General features: G+C 38.2%; 1 protein-coding gene across 3 annotated transcripts; it reads right to left on the bottom strand.

Moving 5' to 3' along the window:
• Positions 1 to 392: 392 nt before the first annotated feature.
• tent2 (terminal nucleotidyltransferase 2) lies at positions 393 to 10,237 on the bottom strand. Of its 3 annotated transcripts, XM_088431027.1 has the most exons (16): positions 10,005 to 10,237; positions 9,726 to 9,910; positions 6,897 to 7,028; positions 5,638 to 5,736; positions 5,129 to 5,348; positions 4,943 to 5,054; positions 4,791 to 4,879; positions 4,662 to 4,719; positions 3,582 to 3,648; positions 3,413 to 3,489; positions 3,195 to 3,323; positions 3,076 to 3,119; positions 2,665 to 2,801; positions 1,656 to 1,747; positions 1,428 to 1,507; positions 393 to 1,332 (listed from the first exon to the last, which is right to left on the bottom strand). In XM_088431027.1, exons 3-16 carry the CDS (start codon positions 6,995 to 6,997, stop codon positions 1,246 to 1,248), a joined length of 1,392 nt encoding a protein of 463 aa, XP_088287153.1. In that variant the 5' UTR covers positions 6,998 to 7,028; positions 9,726 to 9,910; positions 10,005 to 10,237; the 3' UTR covers positions 393 to 1,245. The 3 variants fall into 3 exon arrangements, with proteins under 3 accessions (XP_088287153.1, XP_088287162.1, XP_088287144.1); XM_088431036.1 differs by having other exon boundaries at positions 9,726 to 10,237; XM_088431018.1 differs by lacking the exons at positions 9,726 to 9,910; positions 10,005 to 10,237 and adding an exon at positions 7,336 to 7,425.
• Between the last annotated feature and the right edge of the window lie 2,809 nt (positions 10,238 to 13,046).

The following is a 13,046-nucleotide window of genomic DNA, read 5'->3' as shown; positions in this document are numbered from 1 at the left end:
ATTGTAGCTTGGAGTCTTGTAACTTTAAGATCAAAATCCCCTTTGCTAGGTTAAATATAGGCCGCGTACTGAAACAGTACTCCCTCATCTCCCGTGCTCTTCTTGGCAATGCTTAAGAGGAGCTCTCATACGCTAACATGTTATCTTTCCCTGACATAGTTTTAAAGTTTCACTAACATGGAGAAAAGATGAAATAAAAGTAACTGCCTTTGCCTACTCCACTGCTTCTCAATTCTTTTTTTTGCAAAGGCCCCCGAAGAGGAAAGAGAAAACACTTCATGTCCTCTTACCCATGTGACTATAGACAAGATCAGTATCTATTAAAAAAAAAAAAAGTGAGTATACCTAAAATTGTAACCTTTGAACATTAACAAAGGAAAAAAGTAGTATAATTCAAGTTTCAACAAATTCTAACTTTATTATTTACAGGGTTTACACTGAGTTTAGTCCGAAACAGAAAAAAATAACTTCAGATCACAGATCCTTAAATAAAAAAACAAAACAAATCCTTATCTAATCCTTTTTACCATCTCAACTGTTTGAAGCTGAAAAAACAGGTAGATTGTTCTGAAACTTTAACACAGGAGCACCATTATCTTCCAACACCTGAGGAAAAAGGTATAAACATTGTGCATATAAATTACACTGATTACTAGATATTGAAGGCATTTGGTGATAGTTTTCAATTCTCTGGCAGGTTTACATTATTATTAAAAAATACAGATGGGACAAAACATCCCAGGGGCTGTAACCTAATTTATGGAAGTGGGAATTTTTAAACACATTTCAAGTATTCTAGACTTATAAACTATGTAATAGATAATAGTGAGAAAGGGTGACAGAAAAGACGCTGCAAAAGATCAAGTATTTCCCCTGAAAATACACCACAGTAAAATGGGATGACCCCCCCCCCCCCCAAAAAAAAAAAACCTCTGCTCTCTTGTAAAAGGCCTGTTTTTTGATTACAGTACCTCACAAAGCTTTTTGAAAGGGAACACAGATTTTGAGGGAAAGTCCCCTCATGTCACCTGAGTGGCTCTGTACAATACATTTATTTAAAAACGCCTTATCATACAAAAGTGGAGACAAGAAAGACACTTGGGAATGCGAGAAGAGAAATACAAATTGAACATATCTTTATAACAAGTATAACAAATCCGATGAAGCTGTAGCATATTAGGACATTGTGCGGGTAGGGATCTGGTACCACCGCGGGCAAATGTTTGCAGAAATGACCTTCTGAACTTATTTCCAAGATGTTTCTTCATCAACGATCTCTTGCACAGGAAGAATGGAGTTTAAGTCCATCGCCCTCCGTAGCATTTGCCAGGACTGAGCAGAGAGATGACGCATGATAAGTGTAACAGGAACATAATAACCGTTCATCTGTTTAGAACTGTTTATAATTAGAGCTTTTTCTTTCCTACCTCAAGAAATTGAGATTTAATGTAATTAAATGTGTCCACCTTGTGGACTGCCCGTGCAACATTTTTCCTCTCAAAAGGTTCTGAAAGTGAATATCATGAAATAAAGTCAACATTCAGAAATGTTCACAATGAGAACAGTGGCTCCGCAAACAAAAGGCCTAAGATGGAGCTTTGAACCAAAGATAATGTACAAAGATGTTTTTTGATCAATCGTTTTCAAATGCTTACCTTCCACACATAGAAGTTTGTCTTTCCACTTGACTTGATTGTGCCTGGGCAAAGCTTTGCCAGCTCGAACAGAAATCACATTCTTCTTCCAGCTGAAACACGGGAGTGGGCATTACTTGCTTGCAAATGGCACCGATAGCCTCCGTTTAAATATCTCTGTTGGATCTTATTTGAGTGGGCTGCCTGCCGTACCTAATGGCGCGGCCCATTTCATTGTTTTTGGTTGACGGTCGGAAATGAAAGGGGTCTGATTTGCATGGCACTTCATTCACAACATTTTTCAATTATGCATAAGAAAACAATACTGCATGTGCCAAAAATCTGTTTCCACTATGAGGGTATGAGGGTGAATCAGTGATGATGTAAAAATGTTCTTTCAAGACAATGAAGTCTTTTGGAAATGTAAGGCCAAAAAAGGAAAAAGAAAAAAAAAAAAAACATTACAGAGTACAAAAGTAGCTCCTGGCAGCTCACAGCATTTTCTTCCAACTTTACCATAAATTGCAAAGGCACATCTGCCCTGTGCACAGTGTACTGCATTTTGTGGTAATCCTATTATAAAATACACAGAGGTAGCACCTGTCATTTGTTTCACCAGGCAGAAAAGTTGGCATTTACTGTATATGAGACCTGGTGAACAGTGCACCTGCTGAATAAATCATGGCACGTCTACTAAAGTGAAGGCCAGGACACATCGGTATAGCACAAACAAAAAAATATACACATTTGAGAGTTGCGTATGAATTAATTTCAACCCTTTTTAAGTCAAACGCAGCCTGTGCACTGCTACTACGCGCCATGTTGCCAACTGCCCACGTCACATGATGTCAAGTTAGTGCTGCGTGAAGCCAAAGGTCACACCTGCCCTTGGCATTCAAGCAGAAACACGAGCGTAGCCAAGAGGAAGGACAACAGAGGGAGAAGGAGAAAGCGAGGCAAGCGCCAAAGGGACTGGGACAGAAAAACAAAACGGAAGCGTGTCAAAAGCACAAGCATTTGCGATGAAAACCTGAATTCTGTGGCATAGTATTGGAGAAAACCCAGAAGCAGCATTCCCAGAGATGATTGGTTTTGTGACTTGAAGCTGGGAATGTTTTCAACTCCCTCGGGTATCATGTCAATCTCCAAAGAGGGATCAAAACATTGCTTAAAAAAAAAAAAAAAAAAGTTGTTATTTTCAGTTTAAAGAAAATACAGTGTAACATATCAATTTATGTTGTATCTGATGAAAAAAGGGCAGTATCCCGCTCTGTCTCAAGGATAATCAAATTAGTTGAAGTTTAATCTTTGACCTTTTTAAGTTAAGGTCACGTTTTCTTTTTCAGTGTATTTGAAATCCTTCAGGAGCATGGTGGATTTTACAGATTTGCATTAATCTATGCAATTCAGTCAAGTAAACAAGCCAAAAATTGAGACTTACTGGAAAGTCCATTTGCAGTGATGGGAGTACTGGTTTCTGAAGATCTGAAAAAGCAAACAAGAAATGATTTAACCTGGAACGAGGATATAATGGGTGAATTTTCATGTGTGTGCACTGACTCTGGAGGTAGTGCAAAACCATCAGCGCCAGCGTGTAGCTGCTAAGCGTTCCTTGACTGGCGTCGTTGATGTTATGGTGGCGCGCCCACTTCTTGATTACGAGGATGAGAGGTCGGATCCTGGGCTCGGCTTGACATAAAGAATCACAGGGTCACATGACCACTTCCATTTAGCCTTCCTCTAACTTATTCAACAGATGAATCGGGAGAACAATTTACCATTAGCGTAACCCCTGAGGAGGAATGTGTTTCGGATGCCCACTATGTTGTTGACATTCAGGTCAAACATCAGATTACTTAAAAGAGCAACACACATGGTTCGGTCTTAAATTGTCACATGATCTGATCTGAAACCCAAAGTCAATGACAAGTGTTGATCCTACCTTACCTGCCTCTCTCTTGAAACCTGAGGATTGGCACTTTGGCTCTAATCAGCCGCACATTTTCCACTGGATCTAACAAGAAATAAAACGGGATTTGGACAAGTCCTTTTTTCAAAACATTATGTTCACCGAGGAAATAGCACCATCTTGTGGTCGGGGAACATGGGAAATACAGTGGAACCTCAAGGTACGAACTTGATGGATTCTCTGAACTTGGTTGTAATCTGTAATGTTCATTGATTGAGGAAACATTTCCCACGGAAATTAATACACAATGTAATTTTCTGCTTCTGCTTCTTTTTTCATTTACTGGCAGAATCTTTTTGGTTAAACTTGCAAATCAAAGTTTGAAGGAATTGGACTGACTGCAGTCATGCATCGTTTTAGCTTCCCCGATTGAGCTGGTCGCATATCACAATTCTCAATCATATAACGTGCCCAACCTTACTAATATACTAACATTGTTTCTCAATCGGCTGGCTCGGCGGCGCAGTGAATAGCACGTCCGCCTCACAGTTCAAAGGACCCGAGTTTGAATCTGACTCCGGCCTTCCTGTGTGTAGTTTGAATGTTCTCCTCTAGCCTGCGTGGGTTCTCTCCAGCTTCCTCGCAGACTCCAAAAACATGCATGGCAGGTGAATTGGACATACTGAATTGTCCTTAAGTGTGATTGGGTGCATGAATGGTCATTCTTCTCAGCAATTGGCTGGCAACCAGTTTAGGGTGTCCCCCTCATACTGCCCGAAGACAGCAGGGATAGGCACCAGCAAGCCTGCTACCCTTGTGAAGATAAGCGGCTCCAGAAAATGGATGGATGGATGGCTTTAGCTAGTTTGTATATAGACTGATTGTGGCTACTGCAGTCACATTGGATCTCAACACTAATTGGATTGTATATGGATATGTGGTTTCATTATACTAGTCAGTTATCTTGTTTTGTTAAGCATGCAATTTTCATTCTCTCTTCGGTGTAGCCTTGTAACAAACACTGGTTAAATGATGATTGATATTTTTCTAATTTAATGGGAATTAAATGTGTAGGATTGTTCTGTTCATATCCACAAAAGCTGAATTTTTGTACTCACTCATTGACCTCAAGATCTTTTGAAGGGCAGAGAGTACAGCGATTGGGTCTGTGCTTTTCTGAAACGGAAAGAAATAGGATTATGAGAGCTAATCTGAGAAAAGGTGGACTAAAAAGTCAAAAGACATACTCTTCCATGGAGGACAAAACACAAATCGGCATCGCTGCTCCGACTGGCAAAACCACTCATGCTGGACCCCGTCAAATACAGCCGCCCCACTGTGAAAGGAAAACCAAGCTGTGATGACGTCAAGCTGGAGTGGAAAAGTCATTAAGACATACTTCTGGAGACACGCGTGTCTTGCTGCAGCCAACTTCTGCATGTCTCTTTTCGACATAAATCCGAAGGCTGCTGCTGACACAACTCGAACAGTGCAGCTACTTGAACACTTAGCTAGGGGCACAACAACTGTTAGACAATGTGAAAACACTCTTAGTGTGATCATCTGCAGCCTTGTTTTAGTTTACCTTTTCACTGTCGTGGACATGCATGTTCATGGGGTTGCGTGAAATTGCAGGTACATGAGGGCGATCAGAATCAGCGAAACACGATCTTGAAGGGCCCGCCAATTCTTGGTCAGGACTATAAGGACGGTGCCGAATGCCAGGATGTCTTGAAGAGGAGGGGAATGAGTCATCACCACGTCGGCGCTTCACAAGCGGGGAACCGTACTCCTCATGTTTCCTCCTGTAAAAGCATGTGAGATTTTTAAGCCCTAATGCAGGGGTAGGCAACTCCAGTCTAAGACAGCCGCTATCCTACATGTATTTCATGTCTCCCTTCTATAACACACCTGATTCAGATGAAGATTATCAGGCTTCTGGTGAGCTTGCTGATGACCTGATTATTTGAATAGGATGTGAAGTAAGAGAGAGACATCTAAAACATGTAATTATGCAGCTCTCTAGGAACAGAGTTGCCTAACCTCACCCCAATGCATTATACTGTTTGTTATTTTATTGGCAAGCGTACGTACTTGCGCCAGTCGCTCATAGTCTGAGGAGGCGGACGAGGGGGTGTTGGGCAAGGCTTCCACTCATAAGTGGGAAAGTTGTCAGGTGCAGGAACATCATAGCTGTTAAAAAGATGTACTATTATGTTCAATTAAAAAAGTGGTGTCCAAACTGCAGCCCGGGCTCCATTTGCAGCCATCCAAAAAGACATTTTGACATGACTATTTTAAAAAGTAAAATAAAAAACAAAACTGAAAGTAGGAAATGTTACAAGTGCGAACAAAAATTACTCTACTTTGCCTCATCACCTTTAACTGAAGGCTTTGACGTAGCCATTTTTTGTTTTTAACTACGTTATATAGACAATGTGTAATTGCTGCCTAGCTTGCTTTTTACCATGTTTAGTCATTTAAAAGTGTTCAGTTTGCGGCCTCTCAGAGGAAAAAATTGGGGCACTCGAATTAATTTTTTGCTTCACATGAGGTCAAAACAAACTATCCACTCCAGCACAATTGTTGCTCACAATGTCCTAAACACGTTATGCTATAAAAGATACAGTGCCTTGAAAAAGTATTCATCTTTTGCAAAGCACTGTTCACATCGCACAAAAAGCTATGAATACTTTACTTTCTGGTTCCTAAAATGCACTACTTTACAAGGTGATCTTGACCTACAAACTTTTGAGTGCAAAAGCATACATAAAATTAACAACAACCCTTTGAGCGAAAAAATTGCCCATTATTTTAATGTGTATTTGAACAGCTCTCTTCGCATGTTTATCACGATACCACGACACCTGAGAATTGAACATTAGTTCGCTTTTACTATGCTTCAAATAGACGTTCAGATGAATATTGTCATTTGCTATAGACATAAAATCAGAATACGGCATGGTACCTTTAAAGGTCAAATCAAAATGAACCACTCCCTCTTCCAGGTACTCATAGTTTAATAAATGAAGTTTTTAAACATATATGAGTTATGTTTTGTTCTGAACGTTACTGTCCATGAGTCAAGACGTGGAAATCTGAACTTTAGTGTACTGTACATAACTAGTAAAAAACTGAGCGTGGGCATTTACACGTTGGGAAAAAAAGGCAAAGTAGACTCGACTGTAAATGTATAATAACGAGCATTTTAGATTTTGTCCCAAAACGTCGCACTAAAGTTGATCGTCCCTAACTTTTTGTGTGATAATATTGGCCATAAAGATAGAAACAACAACAACAAAGTCTATGTTCCCACAGCACAACACTTTTTGCGGACACTCAGTCGGGCTCACCCATCGAATGCTCCGTGCCGGTAAAAGTGGGAATGAGTGGGAGCCGGGCGCCTTGGATTGGAGGCTACTCCCCTCCTCCGTCCTGTGCCATGCGGAAACATGCTTCGCGAAGCCTCAGCGTTAACACCACTGCTGTCGAAGATAAATGAAACAAGAGGTTAAAACAGATCAGGTAAACGGCACAGTAACTTGATAACTAAGAGGTCACCAATGAAGTGTATTAAAAAGTGAACATGGTTCCAAATAACTCGTGTTTAAGTAGCAGTCGTATGCTAGCTGCTACCAAACTAGCGTTGCAACATAAATAGAATAGAAAAAAAAAACGTCTATCCAGCGGCGACTCGATGAAACATTTAGGCATGGGAAATATAACAGTTCTGGCCCACCAATATTTTTTTTTAATTAAATGAATTCAAAATCGCATGTGCCGGACACCGACCATTTCCAAACGTAAACCACTTCCCGCTGGTTTGATCTCGCGTTATCATGACGTAGGCGATTTTAAATTAAAGGGACCTAGCAACTCTTCGACGTCGAAAGCAGACTGTAACTTAGGCTGTGTCTTTTTGTCATACTTAACAAAACATAAAATTTCTTTTCTTGATTGCAATATCAGCCAAAAAACTTCTTAAAACGAGTAGCATAATTTGGCGTAATTGTAGACTCGTTATTTTTGAGATGGTAAAAATCCACACGTCGATGAAGAAACCTATTTCTGGCAAAATGCAGTAGTCACAAAATAGCATTTTGCTTCAAGACTTTCAAATAAAGAGGACAATGCGAATAGTAATAAAGAGTTCAATTCAGATTTGAAGTTCGTTCAAATTTGGTTTTGTTTGGTTTGATTTGATTCATTTGGTTTGATTAATTTGATGCTGAATCTGAAATCAAATACTGTAGGTAATTATGAATTACATATCTTACATGATATGGATCTGGGATGATGCCAATAGACCAAAATAGCTAACAAAACAAAACATTGAAACATTCAGCATTGAAGGTGCGAGTGTGCCCAATTACACGCTTGAAATGTGACTTTGGAGCAAAAGTCGTGTATAAAACCACATTGACCTCTCTAAATACTGGTTGATGCGAAAGACTGCACAAAACGTGACATTTTCTGTCCAACTTATTTAACATGCTGCCCTCCCACTTAAAAATTGGCCAAATTCCAGAAATTGTAATAAATTTGTTATGCCATATAGGCTCTAAATAATTTGTGAAGGATCAATTTTGCAAATCTTCGACTTAATTTGACACATTATTTTTGTAACATATCTGTTTTTATTTTAAATTAAGTAAATGGTTTCTTTGTAAAAACAAATTCTCATGATGAGCCCTAAGCACGACACTTAATGATGATAGTTTAATGTGCACGCATCTTTAGTTCTGGAGATATATTTGCAACGTATAATAAATCACTGATGGCACAGCACTTTGTTTCAGTTATATTTATTTTTAATCCAAAAATGCTTTGCACTAATTAGGAGGCACTTGGCTGAAAAAATAACTCACAGTGAGTAGTAGTAGTAAATCATTGCAAAAAGGTTGAGAACAACTAATTTAGTCAACCTAAAAATTAACACATAAAATACTTTTTTTTTTTTACAAGTACTTATTTGTTTATCATCATTTGCAATACAGAACAAGCGACTCAAAAATTGGAATGACATTGAAGACTAAAGACACTTATGACAGTCAGGCAAAAAGATTAAAAAAAAAAATAATAATATCAAACATCACAGAGTGAAAAGTATCATTATTTCTACACCAACGATAAAACACCACTACAGCAAGAAGTTTTCACCATCGGCCATTCTTGGGGTTGAGAAAAACTTCATCGACAGCGTCTCTGCTGTCAAATTTGGCAAGAGGCGGCCCTTCCTTTTTTATTCTCACCAAGGCTTCGAGGCACATAAGAGCTCCTCTCCAGTCACTCTTCATTTTGTTCACTGTTGAGAAACACCTCTCAACCATGGCATTCGAGAGGGGTATTACCCTCAGACACTGAATGAGCAGTTTGAGCCTGGTATAGGTAACATCATACATCGCGTGCAGTCGACTCCACACATCTTCAGGTGATTTGACAAAATGGCTCATGTTCTTCAAAACATGACACTTGAATTCACCCCATTCAATCAACGTGCCTGAAATCAGGATGTCCAAGACCGACTGAAAGCCCTGCTCCTCTTCTTTTTTTATTGATGGAGTTCGCTGACGCAGCTTATTATCAACTTCTGATTCAACATCTAGGAAGAAATGATCAGGACTTTCAGTAGAGCTGGATGACTTCAGCCGCTTGGACCGGTGAACAAGGGCGTCCTCGCTGTCTGGCCATACATTCATACATACATTTATACATGCAGGATACTGGACCTCCGTTTTGGGAAAAGTGTACTGCCATTTGCCCCGGTTCGCCACCGTACAGACCAAAATACGAATGCAGTTTCAAAGTTTAATGAATTACTAAACACACCATTCTGTATTTTCTTCCATAGATTTGTTTGTTTTGCTTTTACTTTATTTAACTCGAACATTGCTGTTGGGTTATGCATATGTATATAACATATACATACACACATATACACATACAAATGCATACATATAGAGTATTACACATGTGCCTGTATTAATAAATGCGTTATGGAAAATAAATGAAACATATGAACTAAGGAGTTAATCAATATAAAATGAAGTAATTCATCGGTTTTAATTAACTAAACATATTGACCGCACGTAGTTTGTCCATATTTAAAATAGCATTTTTGTCATTCGCCTTGTTAGTTATCATGGAGGAGCGTGCACCACATTCCAACAAAGTCAGCTTACCGACGATGGTGGGTTGAAGGTGTGTGTCGGTAACGTTGACGGGATATTCTATGGAATGTGCTTTGAGGTGCTGCTCGCTGGTTGCGTGTTTCCGAAGTCCATCTTTCTTGAGCGACGAACCGCTGACTCCTTTGATGTAACCTGAGCTATAGTTACGTAAGGTCCGCAACTGCATTTTATGCTTTCTGCAAAAAGAGCAATGCATTTACCGCACCAGTTTACCAGAAACAATGTCATGGCACAACCACTGTCTTTTGGGATCCAATTCCCTTATCCTACCTCGCACGGTGCTGAGTTTGACGCTCACGGAAGCCATTCTGACACTCCGCGGCAGGGATCGAGCCATAAACCGCTTCTCGATATCAAGAACGCAGAGTACGATCTCGAGAACCTGCCAAGCACAGTCAGCGCGACTGTACCGTTGCCAAACGCTTCGTTCATAAGAACAAGTCTTTTGACTGATCGTGACTGAACTTCCTTTTTCACTTCATCTTGAGATCAACTACGCGCGAATCCACTAGGAGCGGAAACGGAAATCCACAGAAGGTCATTCACCCGAATCTTCGCCACGACCAATCAATGGAAGGCATCATGCATGCGCGGACGTACTCGTGCTACGTGCTGGTATTTTTGATATTTAATAAACTGTACATTATATTCAGAAAAATAATGTCATTGGTTCACAACAACTTTTATTTTTCCATAGCACCAAAATTCCTTCAAAATTACACAAAAATAGAATTCGTCTGGGAAAAAAACCCATATATATATATATATATATATATATATATATATATATATATATATATATATATATATATATATATATATATATATATATATATATATATATATATATATATATATAAATATACAAAGTTTATATATATATATATATATATATATATATATGTATATATATATATATATATATATATATATATATATATATATATATATATATATATATATAAATATATAAATATACAAAGTTTATATATATAAATATATATAAACTTTGCGAGAAATGTTATAAGATGTGTCATTAGAAAAACCACAACAATAACACATCCGTTATTTATGCTCTGAGATTAGCAATTGATGTAACGTTTAAGGGGCTATGTCTGTGGCCATCAGGCATTTTTCCCGAGATGAGTGGGCCTATAAGAATCAAGAATTAGACAGTAGTACTTCATTTATTCCTATGTTACAATGTTTTGGGTAAGACTAATCCATGCATAGTAAACGATACTTGTCGGATAGATAGATAGATAGATAGATAGATAGATAGATAGATAGATAGATAGATAGATAGATAGATAGATAGATAGCTAGATAGCTAGATAGATAGATAGATAGATAGATAGATAGATAGATAGATAGATACCACAATTCATTCATCACTGTTTATTTTCCTCACTTGTTAATGTGTGTGTGTGTATATACATATGCAGTATAAATTAAAACTGAATGTTTGATATACATACACACATTTGAACACACACACACGATGGTTGTGGTTTCTGACCTTCCTATGTGGAGCAAGCATGCTCTCCCTTTTCATAGTATTTTGGACATTCCAAATTGCCCAAATTGGTGTGTCTTTGAGTGTGAATGGTTGTTTGTGTCATACGCCATGATGAGAGCAGTGTTGAATGAAAGGGGAGCCAGATGCAGGGAGGCAGGGGACCCTAACCGAAGCCCAATAAAGTTATTTTATTGCAAAACAAAGTTTAATAATGGTGCTTTGGTGTTTGGAAAGAGCTGATATCAAAATTGGTTGTATATCCTCTTGCAAATTTTTAACTCAATGTTCAGTGTTTTTTTTTTTTTAAGTAGCAGGACTCCTGATCAAATTCAAAATTACTTTACTGGTGCTTTATAGTTTTATGCATTTTTTTGTCATAACGTGTCTGTGATATAATTTAAAATGAAAATCAATGAGGTTTGTCACATATAATAACCTTTGCAAAAATGCAACATAGGATTGTGTCTCATTCAAGTACTGTACTTCTTGATTGCTACACGCCCACTTATCTCAAGAAAAATAACTGATGGCAGAACACATAGTGTCTTCACCATTGCATCAGCAACCAATCCCAAAGCAGTTGAGGAATAAGCTGCTTCATTTCATTTTTGGACAAACTCAGAAACATATTGGAACCAGAATCGTACTGTCTTTGACAATTTTTTTAGAGAATGATTTCATCTTTCATCCATCTTTCACACATGTCACTAATATACTAAAACACGGGTGATTAATATTGGCACGCTATGCCAACCCATGTGAGGCCCATAATTACCAAATTTTGTAGTGTGTTTTTGTGTAGGTGTGTGTGTGTGTGTGTGTGTGCGCGTGAAAGCGTAATTTGCCATCCTTCATTAAATGTGTCAAACCCAGCATGATTCTGGCCCAACGAATGAACTCTTTAAGAGTCAAAACAATGAAATCAATTGGCCAGAAGACACTTAAATACCAGGAGCTACCAATCAGAGGAAAGTTGTTTTTCATGTCAAATTAAAAACAAAAGAGACCTAATCAGAGAGCAGTTGATCTACATATTGAGTATTTTCAAATATTAATGAGAAAACTGACTATTCAAAACCATGTATTTCTGACTAATAAAATAGCTTTAAAGAAAATCATCCTTTTAATTTGCAACAGAAAAAATACTAATGACACCTTCAAATATGACCATGGATTGGGAATGATGTCCTCATGGTGATGTCCTTCAATTGAGCCACGATGGAACATATAAATTGCCATTGGCTTTACTCTATATTTAGGATTTTAAATTTTCGTGTATGTATTGTAAGTAGTAAGGAATAGGGCAATAAATGTAAAATGTTGTCCGAGAATTAAATCACATGATATTTCTTTGCCAAAAATCGACTATAGTCTCTATAAAAGTCTATATTGTAGCTGTTATTGTCCTTAATTTTTTTGTGTTTGTTTGTTTTACAAATTATTGAAAACGCTATCGGAAAATGGCTTCTGCTCTTTCACTTCATTCACTTTTTTTAATAAACCTGCCATTTTGGGTGTCTGCTGAAAAGTGATTTTGGAGAAACAGTGGTTCACTGCAAGGTACAGTATTAAAGGAAATGTCGACATGCATGAGCATGTAGTGAGTACATTACAAAGTGTTTGATCTCACTGGAAATCCTTGTGCAGATGTTTGTAATTGTGTGGCCGGTGCAGCTTTACTTCCCAATAAACTTGGTCAACAATGGCTAAAAAAAAAAAAAAAAAAAAAGTCTCTTGAGAAAGCAGTGACGTCACTGCGGAGGACGGTGCGGTGACGTGGGAAGTTGGATACT

Source organism: Hippichthys cyanospilos, chromosome 1 (genome assembly GCF_059441005.1).
Source record: "Hippichthys cyanospilos isolate Australia breed blue-spotted pipefish chromosome 1, RoL_Hcya_1.0, whole genome shotgun sequence".
Classification (NCBI taxonomy): domain Eukaryota; kingdom Metazoa; phylum Chordata; class Actinopteri; order Syngnathiformes; family Syngnathidae; genus Hippichthys; species Hippichthys cyanospilos.
Note: the sequence above shows the minus strand (reverse complement) of the source record. Positions and strands in the feature narration are given on the sequence as shown.

Coding starts and splice junctions, on each gene's coding strand:
- tent2 (XM_088431036.1), bottom strand. CDS start 6,997: ATGTTTCCGCATGGCACAGGACGGAGGAGGGGAGTAGCCTCCAATCCA. Junction 1,508..1,655: donor CAAACTTCTATGTGTGGAAG/GTAAGCATTTGA, acceptor ATTCACTTTCAG/AACCTTTTGAGAGGAAAAAT. Junction 1,333..1,427: donor TTAAATCTCAATTTCTTGAG/GTAGGAAAGAAA, acceptor CTCTCTGCTCAG/TCCTGGCAAATGCTACGGAG.